Source organism: Trachurus trachurus (genome assembly GCF_905171665.1).
Source record: "Trachurus trachurus genome assembly, chromosome: 16".
In the NCBI taxonomy this organism is placed as follows: Eukaryota; Metazoa; Chordata; class Actinopteri; order Carangiformes; family Carangidae; genus Trachurus; species Trachurus trachurus.
This window is the reverse complement of record NC_139902.1, coordinates 18,626,208-18,653,735: the sequence shown is the minus strand read 5'-3', so window position 1 is coordinate 18,653,735 and position 27,528 is coordinate 18,626,208. Positions and strand designations below refer to the sequence as shown.

Here is a 27,528-nt window from a genome sequence, read left to right as displayed (position 1 = left end):
ATGAATGAATGAATGAATGAATGAATGAATGAATGAATGATTCAAGACATTTCATAAGCCAAAATACAAAGTTAGTATTAAATAGTAAACATACAATCCAACAGGAATATATTAGTGGAAAAACAAATAGGAATATATTTGTATTATAAGGAAAATGATTATAAGTTTAACAACAAACTTTTGTCTTTTGTCAGCCCAATAATTAATACCTGTCTAACACTGTAAATATTACTGTCATCATTATTATCATCATCATCATCATCATCATCATCATCATCATCATCATCATCATCATCATCATCATCATCATCATCATCATCATCATCATCATCATCGTCGTCGTCGTCGTTGTCGTCGTAAACTCTATAACACTCTGCTGACACAGGAGTTTTCTGAGTAATTAATCAGCATCACTTCCCAGTGTCTGAATCTACTGATACACATTATTTATTAGATACCCAGTATATATATATATAGTGGTATAATCACCAAATTAAAGTACAGAGAGAGAATGACCATCCCATCATAGTGCAGCACAGTCTGGAGGCAGATCAATGCATCAGTTTGACATGACCAGTGAGCAACAGATGGGGTGGTGACTCAAAAAATAAAGTGAGCTCTGTGGTATGGAAAAAAAAAATAGTTCTTCTTTATGCTCTGTGCAGGAACTGTCTCTCAAAACCAAAACATTTGCAACGTCAGCTCCACATGGAGCATCTGACAGCAGCTAAATCTGGTCATAATGAATTCAGAATGACTTTATCCACTACCGTCTTAAATTTCTTTTCCCTATACAATTCACGGTTGTAGCAGTAGCAACACTGGACAGAGACCAGAAAAAATAATACTTATGTTGTCAGTACATCATATGGCCCATAGAGACACAAAACAAGTAATGAAAAGTTTAGGATGGGGGAAAAAGATTAGGGCTTGTGTGTGAACCACTGGCATCAACATTAAAAACCAAATGACCAATGTGGTAACCAATATCCTTAAAATGAGAGAGGTCAAACTGGTTAGTATCTCTGCTCTTTGGCATCCTTCAGGGAATTCAAGTCAAAATGGTGTGTGAGTAATAGAGATTCATTTCAAAGCCCTGGACGTTAAAAGGTAGATTTTGTGTTCTTTTTCCGCTTTATGAGTTTGATATGAGCCTGAATATTTGCAGGGCATATAGTACATGCGCTATCTCTACAACAGGCAGAGCTGCAGATTGAGGGTGCAGATAGTGCTGCATCAGGATCTGCTTCAACTTAGTGTGCGAGTGGGATGGAGCTCAAAGAGCTGTTAGGGATCTTGGCTCCCACACACTCAGCTTTCAAACAATTTGAAGAAATCACTTCCAGTAAATTCAACAAACACAAAGTCTTATGACATCTATGAGAAATTTAAAGTGTAAATGTGTGTGGCACAATTTTGGTTCTTATACACTTGATGTATGCTGTAAGGAAATGTAAGGACAATCTTCAATGTGGTGATAATGAGCCAAGACAGCAGGTATTGTAGGCCAATGATTATGCAATAAACTAGTGCTGTTAAAACCAAAGGGTGAGTCCTCATAGGTCTGTCATTCAACCCTTGTTCTTCCAAAAGCACGTCATTGAAATGGACATGAGAAAATGATGCTTGTGTTGGTTTTTCTCCAGTTACCTTAAAATTGAAAGACATAAGTCATAGTACCATTGTTGCCATAAGTTATGATGTCATCTCAATGATGTATTTAATATCCAACTCAAACAGCAAAGATTCAAGGCCCAAATCTCTGGATCAACTGAATGACTCCACACTGGTCTGGATTCACCCTCATACTGTAGGCGTTTTCATCAACTCGACTCAAATTGTATTTTTATAGCACATTTAAAACAACCTCAGTTGACCAAAGTGCTGCACAAGTCCTCCAACATAAATATATAATTACATTTTCATTTAATTATCCTGATTAGATTTCTTCTCAGGAATGTGTGTGTATGTGTTGCAATCATTGCAGTTTGTCAAGAAAACTTTTCTTACTGGAAAGTACAAAAAAAAATCCCTTTGTCACCACCATTAATCTAACAGACGCAGTGGCGCAGACCATAGTTACTCTAACAGTGACTCTGTCCTCGCTGATGTCCAGTGCTCCCTGTAGAACACCATTAAATTAATTCTGTATTACCTCTGATTGGTTCACTGCTCAATAATGGAGACGGCGGTAATGATTATGCACATCTCAATGATTCCATTAGATCTCTGTGTGTCTGTCTAACCTCATGTGAATGTGTGTCAGCAGCACAGGCACACACGCAGTGCTAGTTGAACCTTTATGTTTCCTTTATCTTCCTCTCATCTCCTCCTCCTCTCACACTCATTTACAATGTGCAGCTATGAAACAATGAGGGAATAATATGCAGCATTTCATTGAGTATAGCTCTGATAAAAAAAAAAAACAGATGTATAATTTTGAACTCACCCCTCTCCTCTAGAATAAACAATAATAAACCAAAAGTTCAGTAGATGAGCACAAGGTGTATTGCTTGAGGACAGCATCACTACCCAGCCACTATATCTACAGCAGTTGCAACTACATCTAAATGAATTAAGAACTTGCAATTATTGCAAAACTTGCCAAATTGCTCAGCTAATACTGGCTACTGGGTAGGGCAGGATAATGAATATAGTTTTCTCAACATCTTCACACTTTAGTAGTTGTTTGTTCACCTCAAAAATGATTCATTCATTAAATCAGTACTTTGCAGCCCTGGGCACTTTCTGTTCAATATTTTGATGGACAAAAATTTGCGCAAACCTTGAAGGTAGGAAATACTGTTCATATTTTCACCTCTACCGGTTGTTTTGTCATTAGAGTTGTTCTTAACCAATACAGTCCCAAAGATCAAGACAGAAAACAAAGACTTATGAGAAAAACAATGAAAAAATGGATTGATGAACTCCTCGCCTTCACAGAGCAACAGGTTTCATTTTTGTGAGCCTTCAGGGGTATTGTACCTCAGTGATAATGGATGTAGGACTCATTTGTATTCTCCACACACAATTATGAGAGAATAATTCATAAACATAGTCTCTCTCTCTCACACACACACACACATACACACCAACACGTACTTAGTTCCTTTAGTCAAGACAAAAACAGAGGGAGAGACCATGCGTTTCAGGCAGAATGTCAAATAGCTGCCCCTGTGGGCTCTATTTTCTGATGTTGGTAATTACATCAACAGACCCAAACACACACTTTACCCCTGTGTCTTACTTTTTTGTCAGTTTTGACATTTTTATGAAACTTTCTCTTACCATTTGTCCAGGTGGACCGATCTCTCCTCTCTCTCCCTTCTCTCCGCCAGCACCCTGCAAAGCAAACAGTGTCGTTACAACTCAGCTGGGCCAGTGGTCATATCGATAGCTACCAAAGAACTGTAAAAACCAACATCAGTTATCTTAATAAGAGCCTGGGCCACCACAAGTCCCCAGGACAGCCTCAGCATGCTTTGGACAAGATCCTACCAGAGTGTGGAAGACTATTTGAAGCATATGTCAACATTCATCAGTTTATATTGGCTGGTGGTTGACGGCTCAACACTAAGTCAGTCTCTAAATGAACATATTTTGTGACCCTCCTGCAGACAGGTGGAAGAGGAATGGCACATAACACACATTTTGTGACTTTGTCTCATAGTCTAATGTAGCTATGAAGCTTTGGAATAACAGAACATTTGGCTCCATATTTCATATTTGTCTTGATCCCATTTCTTGAACCATTTCGTAAAAAACACTGAAACAGCCTCTAAATATTAGACCACAGATGTTTATTCTGAAAGAACAGTTATATGTGTAAATTATGCTTGTTGAAATGATTGAGTAATTGCGGACATTTCCAAAATGTGATGGTGCATTCCTAAACGTATTACATTACACTATCTTTCAGCATGCACACACAAATACTGTACATACTGGAGCAAAGTCTTACCGGGGGCCCCTGGATGGAGAGTCCACTGGGTCCTTGAGGTCCAGGAGGTCCTGTGAGTCCAGAAGGGCCGATCTCTCCCACTGGCCCTTGAGGGCCCTGCAAAAACAACACAATGGATTTCAGCAATCATTTTTTGGCCTCAGCTTTCAAGAAACACAGATGAGAAAATTGCTTTATTCATGTGCTAAGAAAAAAATTACATTTGAACCGCTTACTGACACCTCAGCAAGCAGTCCGCTCCAAATGAAGATCACATGATGGCTTAATATCGCATAATCATGATACGGTAGATGAACACTTTTGACTTGAAATTTGACTTTCAAGAAAGTTGAAAAGTATTTCATCTTAACATATCACAAATGCATGATAATTTCAAGTCTCAGTCACATGGTTTTAGTTCTCATTGTACTCTCACAAAAATCTAAAGAATGTTTAATTGTTTATTATATGACACTTCTATACTTCCTGTGGATGTGCGCCTACTTCCTCAAAGGCTGAGGATCAAGTTAAAACTACAAACTCTGGCCAGCATCATCACTGCATGCTCGAGGGCTTTCACCGTCATTGGCTTCTTCTATAATGAGATCTACTACAGGAAATGAATGTAAACACTTGTTCATCCATCCATAATCAGATTGTGCCAGTGTGGCGGCTCATTTGATTTATGTGTGTGAGCTGAAGACAGGGTTCATGCAGTGGGAGTCAGAAAAGAGGAGAATTCCTGTAAACCGCTGCTGATTCGCAGCATTTGTAGCTTGTTGGCTCAGCAGCAGCAGTAGCCAAAGTAATCTCGACTCCAGCTGTATTTATTGTCTTACTACTCAACCACAGAGTTACTGGCTTCATGTCTTTCTTATCCATGCAAACGATCAAAAGAAATCATGGATCAGATATACATGAATGAAGTGGGAACAGAGATTGGCGAACATAGGACTGAAATGTTTAAATAAATGATACCTCTAAAATATGCCACCAAACTACCTGGAGAGAGGAATTAATTGACAGATTTGTGAAATCTGAATGACTCAATTAAAATAACTTCAAAATTTATTTTCTTGATCTATCACTCCATACACTGTTACAAGTAATGCATCTAAATTGATTATAGAAAACGAATCATGATGAATTCATTGAGGAGCTGCTGTCATACAACAGTACCAGTGTCATCTAATAGACATGTATCAATACTGCATATAGCCTATGTGTGCACTGTACAGTATGTGCATGCCAGCAGGATAGAAAACCATAGCGCTCTCCAAAACTAACACGATTAAACCCATCAAACATAACACACATGGTATTTATTGAGAAATCTTTGGATGAAGTTGAACGAATCTTTGTTTCATTCTTGGGAATTTCTTTCAAAATGTGTGAAGTTTTAAGTTCTGGGTGGGCCACTGCATGTAGTGCACTTGATACACTGTCACTCAGCAGAGTCAAAGAAGGACGTATGGTTGAAATATTCAACTTTTTTTTATATTGATTGGCAGCCTTGTGAGTCTGAGCAGAAGTGGCAGAACCCCTGCTGAGTCTTTAAAAAAAAAGGCTTCAAAAATATATTTCTTAAATCAAAGATGAAATTACAATCATATGAAGTGGTGGGTATTGGTATTGAGAAATTTCCAACAGCATTAAGCAGCGTACTGACTGCCACAGCTGGATAGCTTGTCGCAGTTTGGAACAAATTGCCATAGCAAAACTATAGCAGATGCAAACTCTACAGCAGATCTATCAAGTCAAGATTTGCTGTAACAGAAAGTGTGAAAGACAGCAAAGTAACAGTAGTGATACGAGTCTGCCTCGCCCACCTGTACAAGGCTAAAAGGAAGAAGAGTTAGTCTGGAAATGAATGTGGGACTTTCTAAGGTGACCACTTCTTTAGGCTCAAGGGTGCTTCACATCCTGTAGGAAGGATGGAGTGGGCTGATGTTAAAGCAAGTCTTTGTGAGTTGGGGGAATTACTGCACACCACTTAAGTCTCTCCTTTTAACATCTAATCAGTGGGCTGAACAGAGGAACGGGTATGTTCTGTCCCTGAGGGTGGAGGCGCAGACCAGCAAGTTCAGATTATGAATAAAGCATACTATAAACTATAAGCAGGAGTCTTGCTTAGTCTTGTGAGCTCCTCAAAAGTTATAAACTGACTCCTTTGCCTCATGTGGAGTTCATTCTGATTAAACTTTAACACATTACATCATTAGGGTCTCTGATGTCTTGCCAGTTTGAGAGAGGAGAGAGGAATTACTCCAAAAAATAAATATTGATTTATCAAGGTTTAAGGTTCAATATGATCATTTATGAATTCATGGAAATGATGCTACTGTAGCTCCCACAGCTTATGCATTACTGTGAACTCCTGGATGCCTCCTCTTCACCCAGAAACATGCTACCTCATGGATGAAATATAGATGGAAGATGAAATATAAATACTATTTGAGATGGATCATGTTCTGGATGTTTTGCAGTAGCATAAAGAGTCTCAAATATCAGCGCATTTTACAAACCGTTACTCCTGGCTCTCCTCTGTCTCCTCTGGCTCCCCTTATGCCTGGACCACCCTGAAACACAGAAAACAACAAAAACACACTGTCAAAACAGACATAATCAATGTTTGCAAATCCAGTGTCTGAAAACAGGGTAACAAGCCTCTGCAAAAATATCTACTCCTCAGATTCCCTTTTAAATATAGAAATTGCTGTTCGTTTAAAAAATCTATTAATAAAACTGGAACTGCACAAGTGTTTGATTTGAATGGATTATGAATATGATGGACAGAGGCCAATGGTGATCTGTGCTGTAAAGCGCCCCACTGGGCTCTGCACTTTATTACTCTGCATCTGTAAGTTACGGCAGGAGTCTGGAGCTGTAAACCCTGGGCTGACCCCTCTAGCCCCTTCAGATTATCCAGGGACAAACTGCACACATCTGCTAATCATTGGCCCATTTGAGATACATCCTTTTCCTGTGTTTGCTTAAATAGGTCTCCACTGGGAATGAGGTGGGGGAGAGGTGATTCCTACAGTATTTAGCCAGAGGGGACAAGAGGGATGGTTGCATGAAGGGAGAGGAATATGAGAAAAGACGCACAGATGTGGTAAAAGCAGTAGATCAGTCCTAATAGAAAGGATTGTATATCAAATATTCTGTTTTCTTTTTCTACACCAGATTCTGTATCATTATACCACATAATAAAGTGTAATTTTTTCTCAATTTGCACCAGTGAAAAGTTGAAACCCACCAAACTTCTGACCCAAACATTGCTGCACTGGCTAACACATATATCTGAACATGTATTGGTATTTATGTATACCCAACCTGAAGGTATTGAGCAGGTAAAAATATGTTTATAGGGTTTGATGGTCTCCACACAAATGCCCATACAGTATGTATATTGAAAAAGTTATTGGTCATTGTAATGATCCCCTGCATGAATGGCCATGAAGTGATCCGTGATCAGTGATCCTGGAAAAAGTAAGGGACAAATCCATGCTCAGTATAAATTACAGAAATGTGCAACTGAAGTAAAACTAAGCCAGTGATAATATGAGGTTTCAACAGTCTCAGTTTGAAACAACGTAGGTAATATTATAGTCTCTTTCCTAATCTCTTTAAATGTCCCTAGTCACTATTTTCCAAATCCATCAACAGTGAAGTGGAGTTGGGAAAGAGGAAGAACAACCATGGTCTGATGAAAAAAATTCAAAGAAACGCCAGCAGAAAATGTCAGAACAGCTTCAGTGATGGCATTGGTTCTCTGAGTCTCTAAACTCTACTGAATGAATGAATGCCTATAAAAGATATTTGGTTTTGAGATGATGATGATTGCTGTCTAACAACGGTCCAAAATTTCCCATTGGTTTAAAACTGAGTTGAAATCTGGTTACAGCAGAGGTCACAGCACCTAACTCGCATCATTTTCATACTCATCAAACCATTCAGAAACCTCTTGTGTCCTATGGATGAGGCATTGTCATCCTGCTACTCAACTCACGCTTCCACGGTTTCCTTTAATTTGTCACTAGTCTGTACATATGGTACGTGAGAATTAAAAAGAGAAGACTTTTAAGTGGCAGAAATAGTCCTTAAACTCTCATTTTGACCGTGAAGAGATTTTAATTTTACAGAGTAGAACCACTGTTCTTTTGATTTTAATTCAGCAATTGTGCCTTTGTTAATTAATTTTCAGGAAAAACATGTCATTCAAAGCAATTTAATTGTGTCTAGCAATTTAGCAATTTGTCTCTGCAAGTAGCATTTAATGGAGTGTTTGCAAACAATGTGTGCCCATGACTTTGGAGGCAATACAAAACCTGCAGAGAAGCTGAAATTAGCCTCCAACATCAGCTTAGTTGTGTGTTGTGTTGTGTTTGGATTTCTAAGTCTATCGAAGTCTTTAATGCCAAATACCAAACTAATATCATTTAACTATGCAATTTGGAGCCAAAGGCAAAATGTATATTTTTTCGAACAACTCTTAGATCTCAAACAGCATGGACACAATTCAGTTCTAACAAAGAGAAATGGTGGGCCAGGCATGTCTTGTTTCCCTTAATGTCAGACTGATTGCTGACTGATGTTCGGTATTGAGCCGTGTCTGAGCCAAATCAAGCGGCACAGATTGCAATTCAGATGGAGCAATCAATACTATTTTAAACATGACTCAAGAAATTTAAAAACGGCAGAGGGCTGCTGCTGTTCAAGATGGGAAACCATATACAACTGGACAAAAACACAGAGATTAACTCTCAGTAAGAAGAGCACATTGTTTTGATCGATTGCTTCCACCAGTCTACATGGTGGACATCAAAATAGGTTCTTGTCTGTATTGATGTACGATAGGGAGAAGTTTGTATTCTATTTAATATGAAAACTGTTGTAAATGAATAATGTTTTATAACAATTTTGTCTAATGTTATGATCTGATGGCAGTTTCTAAACCCTTTTATGATAATTCTTTGCTCTCCATCTCATTTTGTTTTGTCATTATGTTTACACATTGCATCAGCCTTCCCCTTAGATCCAAGTTATTATTAAGCTTCATTCATACTGTTTGATTTACCACTGTGAGCAAAGTCTCCGCTGCACATCAACAAATTGTGTACACATTTTTTTTTTTTTGCAGTGAAACAGACATTTTTCACAGTCTGTTAGGATTTTGAAAATTCCCCTTTGCGTTGAAAGCTTTATTTCCACTGGGATTACAATGCATTTATTGTGTTAACAACCATTATATTGTTTTAACAAGGGGAATGGCACTGCCTTTTCATCTTTCCTCAAAATAAAACCCTACTGACTGTAGTGTGCAGTTTTCGCACAAAAGTGGCAATGATTTTGTCATTAAACCATTCAACTACGCCCATGTGCTGTAGTTAAAATGTGATTTAAGAAGCCCATTCAATGCTGGAGAGAGAAACAGACACAGACAGACGGAGGAATAAAATGAGTGAGAGAGAGAAGAGTCACAGGCTTCGGGAGGAAGTGGAGGCAAAGGAAAAAAGTGAGAATAGGCAAAACAATTTAAAAAAAGATATTAGGGGCCAAAGATTGTGGAGAAAAAATAACAATAAACAAAACAAAAGGTGTAAGAAATATATAAGGAAGTTTTTCACCATCACTTTAGGCTTTTTTTTTTTGAACGAGTTGAAATTCCATCACTGCGTCCTCGAGGTGAGCTCAGTAATCAGTAACTGCCATATAGCAGTTTAATCAAATTTTGTTAGCGTATCTTCCATGGCTTTGCAAACATTTCCCTGTTGTATGTTTCTGCCATAAAGATGAGTCAGCCACAAAAACAAAGAGATGTAGGAAAATAGAAGAGAGGGCTGTGGCCTGTGGGTGCAATTCTATACATGAGTAAATGGATCTGGCTTGTTGGACAGGGATGAAAGCTGGAGGGATTGTAATTGGCTGTGATAAATTGAATCGTCACTTTCTCAAACCATACCAGTGTTGATCCACACCCATCTGCTGCCCTCAGGCCCAAAAGGGTGGAGAGAGAGACAAAAGGAGAACTAAGATACTCACATGGGGTAAAGAGGGACAGGGATGAAAAGCAGGGGATGAAGAGTAGCAAACACCTAAATATCTGTGATCTATTTCGTTTAGTCGGGTTTCACGCAACTGTTCCAGATGTTAATTGTTAAAAGGACAAGAGACTAATGTACTGAGAAGGTGTATGTATTGACTGATAAATGCACCTGCTTTGTAGCCTACTCATAACACTGTAGATCAGGCATGATGCAAACAAAGGGTAAAGTAGAGAGAGAAATTTATTTTTAATTATTATTATTATGCATTGGTACTTAACATATCTATTTTATGTACTGTATGTGAATCCTTTGTTTGTCTTTTTATGTTTGCAAAACAGCTTCCAATTGCCCACAAGGGACCATGAATTATTTTTGAAATGAGGTGAATTGTATTGACCAAGGAAATTAACCTTTTTGTGAAGCTGTCAGAGTCGCTGTTTGACTTTGAATTCACCATTACTATCTATTATTGGCAGACAAAACACTCCCCAACAGTCAAAGTGAATGAATGAATAAGTGATGCATGGGGGGAAAGAAGAAAATACGAATGATAGGGCCTGTCAACAAATGCACTGAGGTATGAATACATGACAGAATATAGAGACAGAGGGGAAAAAGAAATGCAAAGACAAGAAGGAAGACATTAGGCTTTTCACATAGGCCCATGGGAAGCTCAGGGAAAAGACATCAAGAGACGGAAAAGATGGACTTCACACTGGACCAAGCAAAGATCAAGTAATTACACTAATTTATAAATAACGAAGTGAGGAAACAGGGATGTCTTACAGGAGGTCCAGAGGGTCCAGGGGGGCCTTTGCTGTCCTGAGAGCAGGTACAGGCATGAGGCATGGGAGGGCACTGCTCTTCAACTCTCTGAAGAAACACACACGCAGACACACACATCATTGTATTATGCTCTAAACATACTGCGCCCCTCATGTCATGATACAACATAAAGTAACACAATCCAATACATGTCCACCACGAACTACAGCCTGAAAATGATCTTAAAGTTAAAAACTAGACATTTAAGCTTCACAGAGAAATTGCTTTATCACATTGGATCAGGTTGTATAATTGCATTTAATTAACTACTAACTGTGTGTATCTGTTAGTTGTGTGTGTATGTTCATGCCTAATAACTGCTGTACTCATACAGACCCACACAGACAAGAGTTATGTAATACTACAGTATATGTATCTGCTTTTTGACTCTTAAGCCGCTCACTTGGGGTATTTATATCGCTAAAATGAAATTACCCAACTGACCACATAGCACGGACACTCAGTACAGATTTCAAGTTAACATAGCTTTAACTCTGATTTCATCATAATTCATCACAATGAAACCACAGTTATCACTGTAATTATCGAAGGCTGTAATAACCAGAGAATTAAACCACAGGAGTCAGTGAAGAGAGGTAGAAAAAAAATGCTTTTAAGAGAGGGTGAGTGTAAGCGTGTGTGTTCAGAAGGTAGTATATTCATGTGTTCATTTCTTACCAGTGCTGGCAGTTCACAACACTTATCTCTGTTTGCCCAGGATGTACTGCAGATGATGTCAAACATCTGGAGCTGGAACTATAAACACACACAAACACACACACAAGCCAAACCCATTAATTCTACCTTTAATATAATTATCAGTTAACACATTTCAAAATATATGGGTGAAACAGAGGCAACATTACAGAATAGTTACTATGATATTTTGTAATTGTGTGGTTTGGTTGTGTTTCTGTGTCTGTAAGAAACAAGCAGAGACAGCCTGAGCTCTAATGACCAGCTGAAAAGTGCTGGAAGAGAGATGGACCCAGTCTGGCTGATCGCTTCAACAAACAAAATGAACGTTCTGGAGGCTACGCAAGTCTTAAACTATAGACCAGGCTATAAATTAGGTCATTGGCTTGCTGCTGATTTATTTCTAAAGTTTGGCATCGAGACTGAAGAGGGTGCCTGCTGATATATACTGTTTATTTTATTAGAAGGGCAGTGTCAAGGACTTGCATTTCTAACCATCCAAAAACCAGACATCCCCCATTGACTCAAAGGTCTATATCAAACTTAACACATGTATGTATCACAGACACAACTTGGAACTACTATGGAAACTATGGAAAACTCCCACTTATGCTTAATGACTGTGAAACTATTTTATCTAAGAAGTTAAATACGTACAGACACGAACACATGATTACAGACTTGGATGCGATTCTGTCGGCTGGTGGAAAACTGTCTGATAAGTGTTTGTTTTTCTCTCTGCCACTGTTTCATTTACACAATCATAATCTTTATAGCTTCATATAAACTGGAAGAATCTGATGCATGGAGACATTGTACCTTTTTTGGTCCTAATTTAATTTTTACTTAAGGTGTACATACTGTAGTGTCTTGTATTAAGTTTAGACAGTGCGCCTGAAAGTCTGATGTACAGTAACTGGGTCATTCTTTAGCTCAGCAAACCTGATTAAGACCTCCGAGGTTCAGTTAAATGTCAACCCATTTCTTTCAAATGTCAAATCTTAAATATTACAAATAGTCTAATTTATTGGAAAATTGACAATAATTGGAAATTTAAATTAAATATTTTTAATTCATGGAGTAAAAGCCTGCCTGTGTGAAACAGTCTTATCCTGGTAATTATAGACCTTCTATTACAGCACCATGGGGTGGTCTTTGGCTTCAGTCAAACTAAAACTAACACTAACACCCTACAAATACAGACTAACTGTGGTTTTGACCCAGATTCATAGAAATGGGCTGGCTGAGAAAAAATGTCATTATATGATTTTATCTATCCATGCTGATGAAGTATCATTTGTAATCCCCTCAATCAACTCATCACCTGAAAATCCACAGGCTCAACTGTCACTACGAACGAGAAAACACTCAGAACATAAGTCTCTCTAGATAATTAGAAATGTCCCTCATTGTGGAGCCTAAAGCAAACCTGTAGAGTTTCCAACAAAACTACATCGAAACACGTCACTGCTGGCTGACGTTTAGTACAGAAAGTACAACCATAAATTGTGGTTTGTATGACGTTAGATGCAAGATAAAGCTACCATTAAGGTTTCATTTTCTACTTTCAGCAACAATTTTCTCCAACATTACGGCTACAATGTATTTTTCAATCAATAACCATCTAACCATTTCACTGGCCTATAAGGGGCAATCTGTTGGTAAATGAACAAAATGTCATATTTTTGTTAGAAAAACTTCTTAATTCTTAATGCAGCATTTTCCAGCTAATCATTTTCCTTGGCGCAGGTTGGAAGTATAAATTTACTAATAGCAGTGCTAAGTATTCCCAGAGGCCCACGATATCTCACCTCCCTCCTTGGCTGTGTGAGCCAAACGTTTTTTTTTCAAGTGCCTGTACTCTTTAATGGGTTGAGCAGGACTAACAAAGTACATGTAAAGCACTTTGTACATTTCCATTTGCAATAAATAATATGAACCCCCATTGAGTCCCTCATTAAAATGATTTTAGATATTTATGGTTACCCTTTTACAGGCTGTAATGGTTCACACACACCTTGCCGACTTATCATTGCAATCGATGCAATAAGGGGCAATTGTAACAGATGGATTCAGGCAGAATTTTAAATGCATATTAAAAACAAGTGTTCATTTTAATGAGTGCGTAGGTAGGATAGTCTGGGGGATCAATCTGGGCATGTTACTCTAACTTCTTGATTTTTCTGACCCTTCCATATTCTACCATCCAGATAATGACTCGATATTTAATGTCAGGAAGACGCATCTCAAATCTTTGAAGACCTGAGGGAAACATGAACATATAATACGGACAAGGATTCATACAAACCGGAGCAGAGCTGTCCTGTGGACCTCTGGACCGAAACATCCTCCCGAGGACCTCCACTCCGTCTGTGGTGATGTTACCAGATGCACTGATGGATTTCTCCCCTACAAAAGAGCAATCTAACACCACCTTCACAGATGTCTTGCTGACGGTCACATGGAGCTGTATGGGAGACAGAGAACAGGATGAATTAGAAATACTTTTGATACTATAATATTTTCCAAATCGGGGGAAATCTATCATTCGTGTTTTGAATCAAAAATCTTATGCTGGAACAGCTGGGACTGTCGACGACCGCAGCGTTGTAATGCCATTTTAAGTATTTGAGCGCATCTGTTATGAGCCTGAATACTGAGAGAATATTGAAAAAGTACAACTGTCTGTTGTGTGCTTGTGCGCCAACAACAAGTCTGTCTAATCCCAGTTACAATGAGTTGCATGCATTGTGTGGATTTTTTTTAAATAAACAGAGGCTAAAAGCATTTAAGCACACAAATTAACCTGTCCAGCCAGAATGCTTGTGAGCTCACACTGGCTGCTCGGAGGGAAAGCGCTGCCTGTGCCATGAACCGTGAAATTCTACTAGTTGCATGTTTAATGAGCAGAGGAGGCTGCATCCTGCTGAAGGAGAGTGTCAACATCTGCATATTAATCATTAAAGGAAGTTTTTACTTTCTCATTTTTGCTTTTTCACACCAACAGTAAAAAAAAAAGCACACTTACTAAGTAAATCATAAGAACATGAACGCATGAGCAGCACACCTTTTCACACATCACACGCACACACACAGTGTAACAAGGTGCAGCTAATGTGGTGTTAGACAAAGTTCATATCTGAGTGTCAGCACCTATTCCTCGGATGACATCTGGACGGCTGCTTTATAATGACTTTCTGTTCTCATCCTCCATTTGCACACTTCAGTGGACATGATGAGTGTGTGTGTGTGTATGTGTGTGTGTGTGCGTGCTGTTCTTTCGTGATACAAAAGATGATGAAAAACCTGTAAGGTGTAGAGGGTTGGCTGGTATTTAGTGGCATTTAGTAGCTTCAGTTAAGGTTAACATTGGTGGCTATGGACTGTAAACAGTGAATTGAAAAATCTAACATTAATGTATGCTACATGTTTCTTGTTATGAGAGTGTGTGTGTGTGCGTGTGTTCGTGTGTGCGTGTGTGTGTGTGCGCGCTACGGATGTCATTCATTCTCCTACAGGCTAGCTGGCTCCTCTCATTTGCTCCAGCGGAGATTTAGACTTATTTTTAGTCTAAAAGGAACTTTTTTCTTGGAAACAATTGACAATCTGAATCATTCCTCTGTTCTTACGCTTCAGCTACATTACATTAAGCCCCGATCAGCTGTGGCTGGCACCAGAAAAGATGCTGTGCATTTCTTTGAAGATGATGGGAGTTTATTGTTCTTCTCGCCGTTACACAGACTGATTTGAAAAGTCTGCGCTACATTACCAAAGAACAGAAAATCACAATCATTCATGTTTTCTTTTTCATCTTTGATCAACTTTCTCCACATATTTATGTTGGTCAAGTGCTCGCTATGAGGGAGTATCTATTCTAGTGCAGATCAAATGTGGAATTAAATAAAGTAACCCTGAGGTTGACAGGAGACAAACCTCAAAACGGAGACTTGGGATCAAGTTCTAACAAAACAGAGGAAGGAAAAAAACAAAAGCACTGACCACACGATATGAAGTTGAAATAGAAGACATATAAGCAGCATAATGTTTTTCACTCTGTGCTGGTGCTGGCAGGTCAGATGGCTGGGTGCAGTCTACAGGATCCATTCACAGCTAATACTTCTGCCAGCACATGATGAATTAGCCTCTCTCTCCTTCTCTTTCCCTCTCACACACTCACTCACACACACACACACACACACACACACACACACACACACACACACACACACACACACACACACACACACACACACACACACACACACACACACACACACACACACACACACACACACACACACACACACACACACACACACACACACACAAATAGACTTTCACTGTGTTGTTTTTCCTAATACTACTTCTGTCTTACAAATCAGCACCATATTTGTAATATAAAGCACATTTGTTTTCATCTGATTGTCAGGCAGGTTTTTTATTTTTTCTCTATGTGAATCAGATTTTTTTCCTTATCATTTCTCAGCCAGAAGACAAATCACTTATTATCTCGTAAGTGAGAAGGTGACAGCGCAACAATGTATTTGCCATGTTGCACAAATGGCTTTGGTAATCTCACAAAATGACTTAATGCAAAAAAACAGTGTGCTATCACATTAAACACAAACTATGTAATTCTCTGCTGCTGGGGGTGTGTAAATCAAAACAATAACAAGACACGTAATGTCTCTTGTGATATGGGATCACTAGGAAGTTGCACCAACATGGCAGTATCAATCATTCAGGAGATTTTTCACAAAGGTCTTCTCCTCTCCAAATTGAACAGACCCAGTGATTAAATCAAAGAAAAACAATGGCTAAAGCATCTTTACATTAAAATCAACATTTCACAGAAACATCTCAGAGTGAATCAAGGTGCTGCTAATATTTGTTCATCTTATTTCTCTGTTCTTCATATATAGTTAAAAATGAGTGTGCCATGAAAATGTGGCTTAAAACTGGAAAAACATTTGTGCAAAGGGGATAATGCAAATGACAAGCGATCAAATGAAATAAAACTGTCACTTTGAGTGAAATTAAGACATTTTTCAAGGTTTCATCTGCAAAAGTGTGACTACACATCTCAAAAACAAAAGAAAAAAGTATATACCATTTTTGTCTTCAATTACTATAAGTAAAATCAACAGGAATGGCAGCAACTGTTTTTGTCCAAGATTTTACATAGTTTTGTGGTTTAAGGTGGGTAAAGAATTATTGCTTAAAGGGGACATACATACCTAACATCATAAGAAAATGTAAACCTTGAGTTTTTTAAATCAAAGTTCATTACTAAATATTTCAAGGATTTGCATCTCCACTACAAAATACGGAAGAAAATCAGAAGGAGAAAACCAGGAAGAGGGTTGAATCAGCATATTCATATCACCTCTTGGAAACTGTGAAACGCATACTGAAGTAGTGACACAGTGATGGTAATGGAAAACTGGCACACAGACAAACACACAAACGCTCAAATTGTTATGGCACTTTTTAAACATGCTGTGTGAGATAATGTCGGGTGAAATAGATGAGACTATTAGCATTTCTGCTGACTCAGCTGTCTCTGACCTGCACTTAAAATTGTCCATGTGCATCCTTGAATCCTACACATCCTTGAATGTGTGTACGTACAGTGTAATTTTGAATGTGAATAGCTGTTTGCAGAGCTTGGGCATTTGTATATTGTATATTTCAGTATTTCCATCTGCATGTGTATTTTCTTTCTTCCACTGTAGCTTTAAAGAGCTGTTTTCACAAAGACGGAAACTTATTTAACTGACCAACTGCTCATTTACCTCAACAATAAAGTTAGCTCCTTCAGTTCAGTTTGTCTCTGGTGTCTGCACCTCAAGCACTGACGTATTGTTATGTCGGGGAAAGAGATTTATAAACAAATGTTTCATTACAGCTGAAGATGTGGCCAGTGCTTAATGACTAACTTGGCAACTGTCACATGTGACAGAAGGTCAGCTTTACTCTCTGTCCCTGACACTTGTGGAAACAATTTCAGACAGTGAGTTGTACACAAAGCAAAGCAAAAGGAAACATCTGCAGTGCTGAGAGAGCACTCAAAGGTAATGACGTGATTTTTAGAAAATGATGACATGGAGAGTTTCTTTTCGAGACAATTACAGTCTGTTGACAAAGAAAAGCAACGTTTTTGATCCAATTTCACCTGCGTGTAAAATGTACCATGTCATAACACGCTCTCTACCTGTGCCTGCAGCAGTCCATCTTTGTGTGTGTGATTGTCTGAGTAAAGACAGATGTGCTGGAGATGAGCAGAGCTGCGTCGCCTGCATCTCAAGACCACTGCAAACAGCCAGCACCGCCAGTACCACTGTGCCAGATTGTAGTGACGGCTTTGTTGGTCTGTGCTCAGGTCATTCAAAGATATATTTTTCTCACTCTCCCCTAGTTGCAGTCTCATCTGCTCTGCTCCAACCACTGTCTCAAGTCCCTCATCCTGTCAAACCTGCTCCTCAGCACTGGACCTGTCTTGGCTCAGCTTCCATTGTCTGGAGACTCGGTTCAGCACAACCAGCCCGGTCACATGCAGACGATTGGCAAGCGTTACAATTAATAGATGTTCCTTCATAGTTATTCCCAAACACCTCACATGTAGCCTGGCAGATGCTGCAACTTGCAAATGGGCCCTAAATGCCTCACTCCAGTCCAACCCCTTTCCTCTATTATATGCACATCACTAGTTTCACTTGCCTCACCTAGATGTCATGACAAATTCATAAGAGATGTTGGCCTGCAGAGCTAGGAACAATGAACGAACACCAAGTAAATATTCCAAACTCCTAGAGATTAAGACAACAAAAAGCTCCTGTGTAATTTTACTTGACTAAGAGTTTTGCTCATTTCTGTCTGGATTAATCACCATATTGGTCATCATCATCACTTCTCCCAGCATGAACAGAATGTATTTCCAGTTGCTGCTTTTCCTTCTACATTATTGCTCTTCTCTTCAATATTTATGGATGTTTCTTTATAATAATCATTTACAGATGAATGGATTAACAATGAATTTAGAATTTCCCTATGAAATATTGTGGATTGATGAAAGAAAGCTTGCAATTGCACTGGAGCAAATTTAGTGAATGAAATTTTTATGGCACACAAGGACAGCTTTAAGTGCTCGTGAACATTTTTAATGGGAGGCATTTAATCATTTGGGAGGTACAAAAAAGTGCTCATACATATCTGGAGTTTAATATGGCCCTAAGCAATATATGAGTTATACTGAAGATAACTCTACCCCCTCCTCTCTATGACGACATATCTTTGTCTTTGTCTCTATATTTCTCTTTGTATCTAAAACCCTTTGTCAAATCTCTTTCCTTCCTGCGCCTTTCACAGCCCCCTCCTCACCTGTTTCTGTTTTTTTGGGTTTTTGTGTGTGTGTGTGTGAGCGCTACACTGAGCAGTGCTGGGTATCCCTGCTTTCACACCACGTGTCTTCACATGGTAATCCCTTTATAGAGGACACACAAACATGCACACACACGCACAAACAGTCCTCTTATTCGCTTGTCACTCTGTCTAAACGCAGACAAACACTTCCTCTGGCCACGCAGTCCACAGCATCTGTTCCCCCTCTCAACATTGTCATGTTCGCCAGCAAAAAGACAGAGACCAATGAAGAAGACAAAAGGCACTGAGAATGACGGGCAGGCACTTTCTGACATTTTGAGAATCGAGATAAAGACACTGGGTCTCATTCATGAAATGTTAGTAAATCTGTGTGTAGATTTGCACATAAAAGCTCACTCTACTAAAACTCTACTCCGGATTCATGAACGGTGCGGGAAACTCAGATTTGATCGTAAACACGTGTGTAACTTCATGAATGCCAACCCATCGTAAACTAACAACACGCCCCCGGCGATCAGCAATTAGCATAGATCTCCATACATGAATAGCCATATAAGGAGATCCTGACCACCATATTAGGAGGTTGGTGCATCCTGCTCACCTGTGGCCATGACGCAAACGAGGAAAGAGGGAGAGAGAGAAAAAAGAGAGATCACGGATCGAAGTCATTTTGGGTGAAGTGGAGTCCAGAAATATTTAATTATTTTCTGTTAGTAGTGGTGTGACTGGAACAGGTCAAAGGTGTGGAGGGAAGAAACAGATTTAGTGAATTAAGTGGGCCTGCCTTGGTTGATTAAAGAACCGTTTAAGAAGTAAAGCCAGAATAGTTAGATATGAAACTTAAAAAAAAAAAAAAAAAAAAAAAACACAACTACAGAGCTACAGCAGCGACGGGAGGAGGAGGCTCTTCACAGCCTCAGCTGTAGAGGAACATGGTTGTATCAGCACATGAAGTTATATGGGCAGGTTATATTCTTAGAAGCACCAGCCGTCTGTCACAGCTCCATCCAAACCGGTGCCGACTGCGCTGCTGCACAGAGTGAAGTGTGCGCCCACCGAGCGTATACTGTAGCAACACAAAAAAGTTTTTTCCGGTTTTATATCAGATTTTTATCATCATTAGATGGAGCCTTGACGTGTTTGTGCGTGTCCGATCCCTAAAACGTCTCTCTCTCCAAATATTTCTAATTGTTTGTCATGTTTAAATTACGTGTTTCAAAGGCGTCGGCGTATTTTGAACATGAGAGAGAGTAATACGGATTAAAATTGTAATTTCCAACAGTGACAAGCAGTATTTATTTGCATTCCTACATTTACACAAGCGCTACACACGGTCCGGAGCAGGTGTAGATTTTGTGAGTAGCTACGAAAAAATCAGCACTACTAAAAGATTGATGAATGCGGAAATCCACGTAAATTTGCGCTGCTCAGGGTTTACACGCAAATCCGTGCTGCTCACGTTTCATGAATGAGACCCACTGAGTGTTGATTTGTTTTCAGCAGAAACCCATAGAGTCTTGGTAAAGAAACTACACAAGAGAAGCTGTACAAGAAAAAAAAAACATTTGTGTATATAGACTCTGTCTCGAGTTTTTAAGTTACATTTCCATCCATTTGTCAAACAATTGTTAACCTTTATATTAAAATGTAAGAAAGCAATACCACAAATGTCCCTGTCCGTTAACCCGGCTTAAGTGAATGCACCACCTGAACGACTAAAGCTAATTCAAAGAATGAGTCTGTGAAGACAAAGGAATTGATTATTATTCGGTAAGTTGCTATCATTACTTTGTATCGGGTAAAGTTGTTGATATTTCATGCCACAGTGTTGTGCAGTGTGAATTACACATTCACTGGGCCCATTGGGTCCAAACCAATGTCATTATTTATTCCGCAGAGGCATTTGCATCACTATTTATTCCGTGATTTCTTTTTTTCACTAAACGTTTTCTCGTCTCAAGTGAGCAGAAAATTGTCTTTCACTGAGGGAATGTCATCAGAATTTGCCACTTCCATCCAGTCAGACTAATTTGATACAACATCATTTACATAGAAAAATATTTGAATAAAATCCCAGTGAGGAAAATAGGAAATGTCTTTGTCACCGAATGGTTGAAAGGACAAACTAATATTGTCCCTGGTGGTTTCAGTCTGAAGTCAGTGGTGAATAGAAATAACAACAAAATCACTGAAGCTATCACATAGAGAAATACGGTTAAACGGACACAGAAACATATTCATCTGGCGTCTCCTCTAATTATACTTTGGGTGTGTGTTTGTAGACACATTCCTCTTTAATGTCAGTTAAAATCTGATATGTATTGTGTACACCTCTGGAGGTATTACATTTGTGGCCTTAAAACAAAGCTTGACAAAAGGGCCACAGTGACCACTGAGTAGTCGATTGATTTTATAATTAATCATTTCTAGTATAAATGTCAAAAACATATCCACTATAACTTGATGATGAGACCACAGAGAGGTCTCATAGCATGATGGAATCTGCAGTTTCACTCCCACTCTGCTCAACCCTCTATCAACACCTACACACACACACACACACACACACACACACACACACACACACACACACACACACACACACACACACACACACACACACACAGTGATGACAGGTCAAGACAAAAACTCCAAGACCACTGGAAAACCATCCATAAGGCTCTACAACTTCAAACTACAGCACATCTTCCTTATTCTTTTCTTTGTTTTTTGTCTTTCCAGCTTCTTGCTGGAAAGCTTCCTGCTCCCTTTGTCCCCGTCTGCTCTGCAAACTTTCAATGTAGCAGATCTGAATATTTATCTGAAAGACTACAAGCTAAGACTTGTAATGAGGGTTTGTCAGTATGAACTTAATACGCAATGCAAACTGATAAATGAAGTCACTGTGGGGCGCAGTCTGAGCAGGCTAACAATGATTTCCAAGTCAATGTGATTGGCGTTAAAGTGGTTCCAGTTCTGAAGGACTTTGTCAACCTGGTAGCGAAGAATCAAAATCTCTACCTCTATGAGTCAGGCATGTTAACATGGGGCAATAACCAGCAAATGCAATGTTTTTCCTCTGATGAATCAGTTTTATCATCTACCTTTCAAAGGCCAATCAAGTCATTCTGAACAACAAACATGTATTGAAGGCTCACCTTGTGGAAGCTGCCATGGAAAATCTTTTTGATTTCTGTTCCTTCAAATGTCACAGTCTGGAAGTCTCCTTTGTAGTCATAGTTGAAGAACGTCAAGGTCTTTCCAGAGTCTGTGGGGAGACAGAGGGGAGAAAAGGTTGATGTTCACATCAAGTCGAAATTGCTTTGTACTGCTGCTATTGGATTCCAGTTAAGAGATGAGAGTGTAGCAAAGGGAGCCACATGTGCTGGACAATAGGACAATGATCTTTGCAGGATTCATTTGACTACTCAGAGAAAACAAAACTTCATCAGATCTGCTTTCAAGTGAAACATTTGAAAGAATTCATTTCATTACTTGTGACATAAACATGAAAGCCCTGTAATTTTTCCACCAAGCAAGCACTGAATGCAGTCCTCAGAGGGCAAGAACATAATCCCATCCTCCGCATTATTCTAATAATATATGTGATGTAAGTGACAAACAGAATTATGAGTTTGCAACATGTCAGAAAATAATCAGAGACTGTCACATACAGTATGAACTGGATAGAGAACTGAAGTGAAATGAACTAAATTGGAGACATTAAATTGTACCTGGCACAAAGTCTATAATGGTTTGACTATACTGTATATTGTGGTACAACTTGATTGAGAGTTTATTGAAATGTGGTTCTTTGCCATCTCTGGACCAATATAATGCAAGTGCAATCATATATGTTTCCTTCCTTTGTTTTAGCCCCTGAAACATTTCTCCATGAGATAACCAGACTCAAAATAAGATTAAAGATTTCACCCCTGCTCTTGCTGCTTAAGCCGTGTCAGGGTCGACAGGCAGAACAGCCAAAATGTAACTTCCTCCAGGTTCTCCTGGGGTTTCCAAGATCATGAACGACAGCTGGTGATATAATCTCCACAGCAGGTCAGAGGTTTGCCCTGGGTCTCCTCCAAATCAGCGGTGTCCAACACACCTCTAAAGGTTGATGTCTGGGGTGAGTTCACCTAGTGTGCAGTGTTTCTGTGACATCGCTTGTCTGACACAAGCACAGCCACTGACTGCACCACGTTGATCTTCTGTCATTACTATCATCCCATCTGCTTTAAAAATCTAGTCTCATGTCCAATCAAACAGATGTGCTCAGGGACAATGTAAGAGGAAATCTAAGGTAACATTATAATGGATCAAAAATGTAGCTACACCTCAGCTGTATTAACTTGTTTTCCTTAAGTTTCACCTCTAATCTACTGTGTTAATTACTCTCAGGGTTCACCGGAGGAGTTGGGGATGCTGGAAACACAATTCTGTTTGAGTTTGTACTTCTCAAATTGTGAAGTGTTATGATGCAGGTGAGACAAAGAATAAAGTATAAAGAAGTAAAGCCAGAAGCGATTCAAACTCACTGTCTAAGATTAGTCCCACCAATGGCTCTCTGTCTTTCTTGAGGATTTCCCACAATGCAAATGGCTCCTGTGGGGTCTCCGGGAGAAGGCGGAGCATCATTGAGATGGTGTAGTCAGAGGGTAAACCCTCAGGGTGAAGGTACCTGGTAGACATGTGAAAGATGAACACACGCACGCACACACGCACACATACACACACGTACGCTTAGCTGTGCCCTACAGGCATATATATCTACTAGGTGTCTTTTTCAAAGTGCCATTGTCTCTTTTCAGCTGATGTGAATGCTTTTAGAGTTCTTTGGCTGCCTCAGTCTCTCTTTGAGTGCCAGCCACTTTTTGATCTGTAAGCTCTTGCCTTCTTTTTTGTGTGTAGTTGCCTCCGAGCACTCCAGGTTCAAACTGCTTTAGCTTCAGCTTTTTGGAGTACTCATCAACGTCACTTTTCACAAACTGAACAATCTCAGAAAGCTTTATAAAGGGAACTGATATAAACCAAGAAAAGGCTCCCAAAATGACAACAGAAAGGGAGCAAAACTGAATGCACTAAGTGTTCCTGTTAAGTTTTGGTATGCATGGGTTTTTACATTTGAGTAATTCCTAGTGGTATAGTGCTGGGTAAACCTTAACGCTTCTAAACTGCATTTGCAATTATCTATGTAAATGTTCTCAAATCATCAGCCTCTGTAAATGCGGTTAATTACAATCAGTCATGGTTTAAATCAGCAATTTGAAACCCACTTGAAATGTACAAAGTGAACACTTAATGAAACTGGAAGGCACAAGCTGAGTTATTATTATTAACTGTATATTACACTAGAAATAAGAATTTGTTCCATGAGAAAATACAGAACATTTAATATGCAGTAAATGTCTTTTATTATTATTATTATTATTATTAAAAATATTTGATGTATGTTTTAGTTTGATTATGATTACTGTACTGCCAGTATTTGATGACACATTGTGAAAATGTTTTAACATGACACTGGAGATGCAGTTGTTACAAGTTTTTTCTCACAAAAGCTGGTTTTAAAAACAATGATCCAAAATTGCCAAATTGCTTTTTGTTTTAATTGGCTGTTACAGGGATTAGTTGAAATGGCACGTTTAAAATCTGATTGTGCTCTGTGCTTTTATTAAATTTCCTTTTGGTGTGAAAATGACATGAAATGTAGTCATAACATAGCATCTCCTAAAGGTTTTGAAAATAATGAACGGCTTTTTTGATGAAACTCTATTTACATTAATTGATCAGATAAATGTGTCATTTAGAGCCTGGCCACAACATACAGAACTTCTACATGGCAAAAGGCATACATACTACAATCTTCAGGATCACTCTTTGTGGTTGTTGGCACTGGGGACAAGTACTGTTTATGGAACATGCAAGATAACATAATAACACAGCACAGGTCTTATGAGTGGAGGGACGTGAGCCGTTGTGTGCTTAAAGATAATCCAAAGATAAAGGGAAAATCATGCTGGTTTTTATGTCAGTTCTCCAGTAGTTTGCTATCAGCCTGAAAGTCAAGTCATTTTCTTTGGCAGGACTGTTGAATAGTTCTGTGTCCACTACTGGCTGATAATTTAAAGTCCTGTGGTGTTTGTCTCCTGCTGACCACTGACAGTGACCACTCCCCATGTCCAAAGAAGGAGGGAGAAGGGAGAGTGCCTTAGCGGGCAAATGCTGATGGATAAATAGCAGAGAAGGCTCGAAATAACCAACTAAATAAATAAATAATTTAGCAAGGGAAAAACTTGAGATTAAATAGTAGTTGAGCTGGATTCACTTTCACAGATTAAAAAAGAGAATACAAATTATGCACAAGTCTGTTTAGAAATAATTCATAGTGACTGGTTTCTGGTACCATGCATCTAACTACTGGAAACAATTACACAACACCACAAGTTTACTTGCCTTGAGTTCTGGATTTGTTTGTGATTGTTTCAACAAATGTGTGTGATGATGATTGTTTTTACTGAACCATTCTGTTTATAACTTTGTGTATTTGTTCTCAAGTGCACAAGATGACTTCATCTCGCTGACAATTAAACATATTAAACTATTACTGAACAAACTGTAACACTAAGCTCTGTCTGCAGTCATTTATACTAGGATCACACAGTGCATCTATGTACAGTATAAGCTGACAGGTAACTTTGTGAACATAACATTGTGATTTGATCAATTGTGTCTCACTTGTGTGAAATGTAATGTTGTGGCTATGCTGCAAAATTGTATTTTGTTGTGTTTCTAAAATGGAAGTGAACGAGTGAACGTGGTGTTACTCACTTGGTGGGCTGTGACACTAGAGCATCACGGTGTAACCTGTAACAAGGAAAGCTGTTGAACGACCCCGGCTCCAGAGAAACTCCAGGTATCGTGCTGTACTCCTTTTCTACCAAGCCAAACTTCTCCATCATACGGAAACCTGCAGGAGACAAATCATTATCATCATCATGTTCATTGTCATTAGGCTAGTAGTGCCATCATTACCATTAGCTATCCATCCAGGGGTCTGATATAGTAGATGGGCTTGCGAGATTGTTACACTGTCTATTCTTCCATAATTTGTGCTTCTTACCAGCCATTGTGTTACCACTCATCAAAACAGATGGACAAGCTGAAAGACAGAAAAGTGTCTGTTAGTTCATCTGCTACAATTCTTCTCAATCAGCACAAACTTCTTCAGGCATTTTTAATGTCTCCAGTCTCCACTAATTAGGGTTCTTGTTCAGCCTCTGCATTTCGATCCTACTTTTCTGAGCTTTTTTGCTCCATTGCCCTGTTTTAAACATTAGGTGGTGTTACTCACTGGCAGTGGCAGCCTCGCAGACAAAGGTAATGAGTTGCTCCTCTATTTTCTTTACAGCATCCAAATCGTCCACAAAAAAGACATGTCTGTCGCTGGGTTTGCTGGCGATATTCACCAGCTCTCCGTAGTCCGCATCCGCAAAACCAATGGCAAAGATGATATAGTCTGGGAACAAAATAAAATATGTTTACTGTAAATGGTTAAGATGAAAGAGTCATCGGTTTCAATTCAGCGTTTGAAGAGTCTGATAGTTTAACAGTGAAATGTCACAAACGGTTCATACAGCATCCAAGAGCTGGCAGGTTGAATAACTTTCTTTTTTTATGCTGCCACCACTGAACCAGCACACCTCATCACTGCCAACAAATCACACACTGTGCATCCAGTGTCAATACATTTTTCTGAGGTGTCAACCAATTACAACCAATATTTATAATTTAAATATAAATTACAATTTTGGTTCTGTGTTTGGTCTGAAAAACCCTCACCCTCCATCTGCATCTCCTTGGACACTTTGTTGACATCATCTTGTGAACGGCCATCAGTCAGAACAACCAGGACCTTAGGGACGCCCCTTCTGGCTCCAGCCTCCGCAGTGAAAATGGACTCTTTCACATGTTTGATGGCCCGGCCTGACAAACGACAAAACAAACAAGCAGAAAAACAAACAAACTCAGTTTTCACCAACCATTTGCATATTTAGCCCATGCATCTATTTATGCAAACAGTTTAGATGTGTTTTTCTTCCACCTTTCAAGACCTTGATTTCCATTAATTTATGCAAAACGGCAACATTTATCAAGTCTTTCATAATATAATAAAAAATAAATCACACAGCAAATGATGGCAAACATTTCTGTTGTTGTTAAAATTCTCTTCTATGACACCAATAAATGCAAAAAAGCATGGCTGTTTCCCTGCAGCACACTAAAGTTATACTTGTTTTGGCTGACTGGACCAATTACAGTCAGCTGTTTTCAATATACAGTACTTCACAATCATTGCCCCATTGACTGCTGTGTGGCTTGTAACATGTCATATTAATGCAGGTGTACAGCACAGATATAAAACCACCTGACACTTATTATTGTCAGGCTCATGCCATCGCTGACGCAGCTCCTTTGCTTGATGCGTCCAAGATTAAATGCTCGTGTATGGGGAGATTAGCGCTCTCAGCATAATCCTCTATGCTGTTTGGATTCTTTTGGAGCTCCCTCAAATATTCGTGCCCAAATCTAATTGTATACCCACTTCCTATCATCAGTCCATTCTTTTAATGA

General features: G+C 39.0%; 1 protein-coding gene across 1 annotated transcript in view; it reads right to left on the bottom strand.

Annotated features, from left to right (window-relative positions):
• col14a1a (collagen, type XIV, alpha 1a) overlaps positions 1-27,528 on the bottom strand; it is a gene marked incomplete at both ends in the record, with an annotated part of 125,403 nt that overhangs the window by 24,949 nt on the left and 72,926 nt on the right. The window contains 12 exons of the mRNA XM_083988958.1: positions 3,289-3,342; positions 3,962-4,057; positions 6,466-6,519; positions 10,777-10,863; positions 11,494-11,571; positions 13,820-13,978; positions 22,053-22,162; positions 23,433-23,575; positions 25,726-25,864; positions 26,018-26,056; positions 26,249-26,413; positions 26,737-26,880. Coding sequence (XP_083845084.1) covers positions 3,289-3,342; positions 3,962-4,057; positions 6,466-6,519; positions 10,777-10,863; positions 11,494-11,571; positions 13,820-13,978; positions 22,053-22,162; positions 23,433-23,575; positions 25,726-25,864; positions 26,018-26,056; positions 26,249-26,413; positions 26,737-26,880 — 1,268 coding nt within the window. The remainder of the gene's footprint in view (positions 1-3,288; positions 3,343-3,961; positions 4,058-6,465; positions 6,520-10,776; positions 10,864-11,493; positions 11,572-13,819; positions 13,979-22,052; positions 22,163-23,432; positions 23,576-25,725; positions 25,865-26,017; positions 26,057-26,248; positions 26,414-26,736; positions 26,881-27,528) is intronic.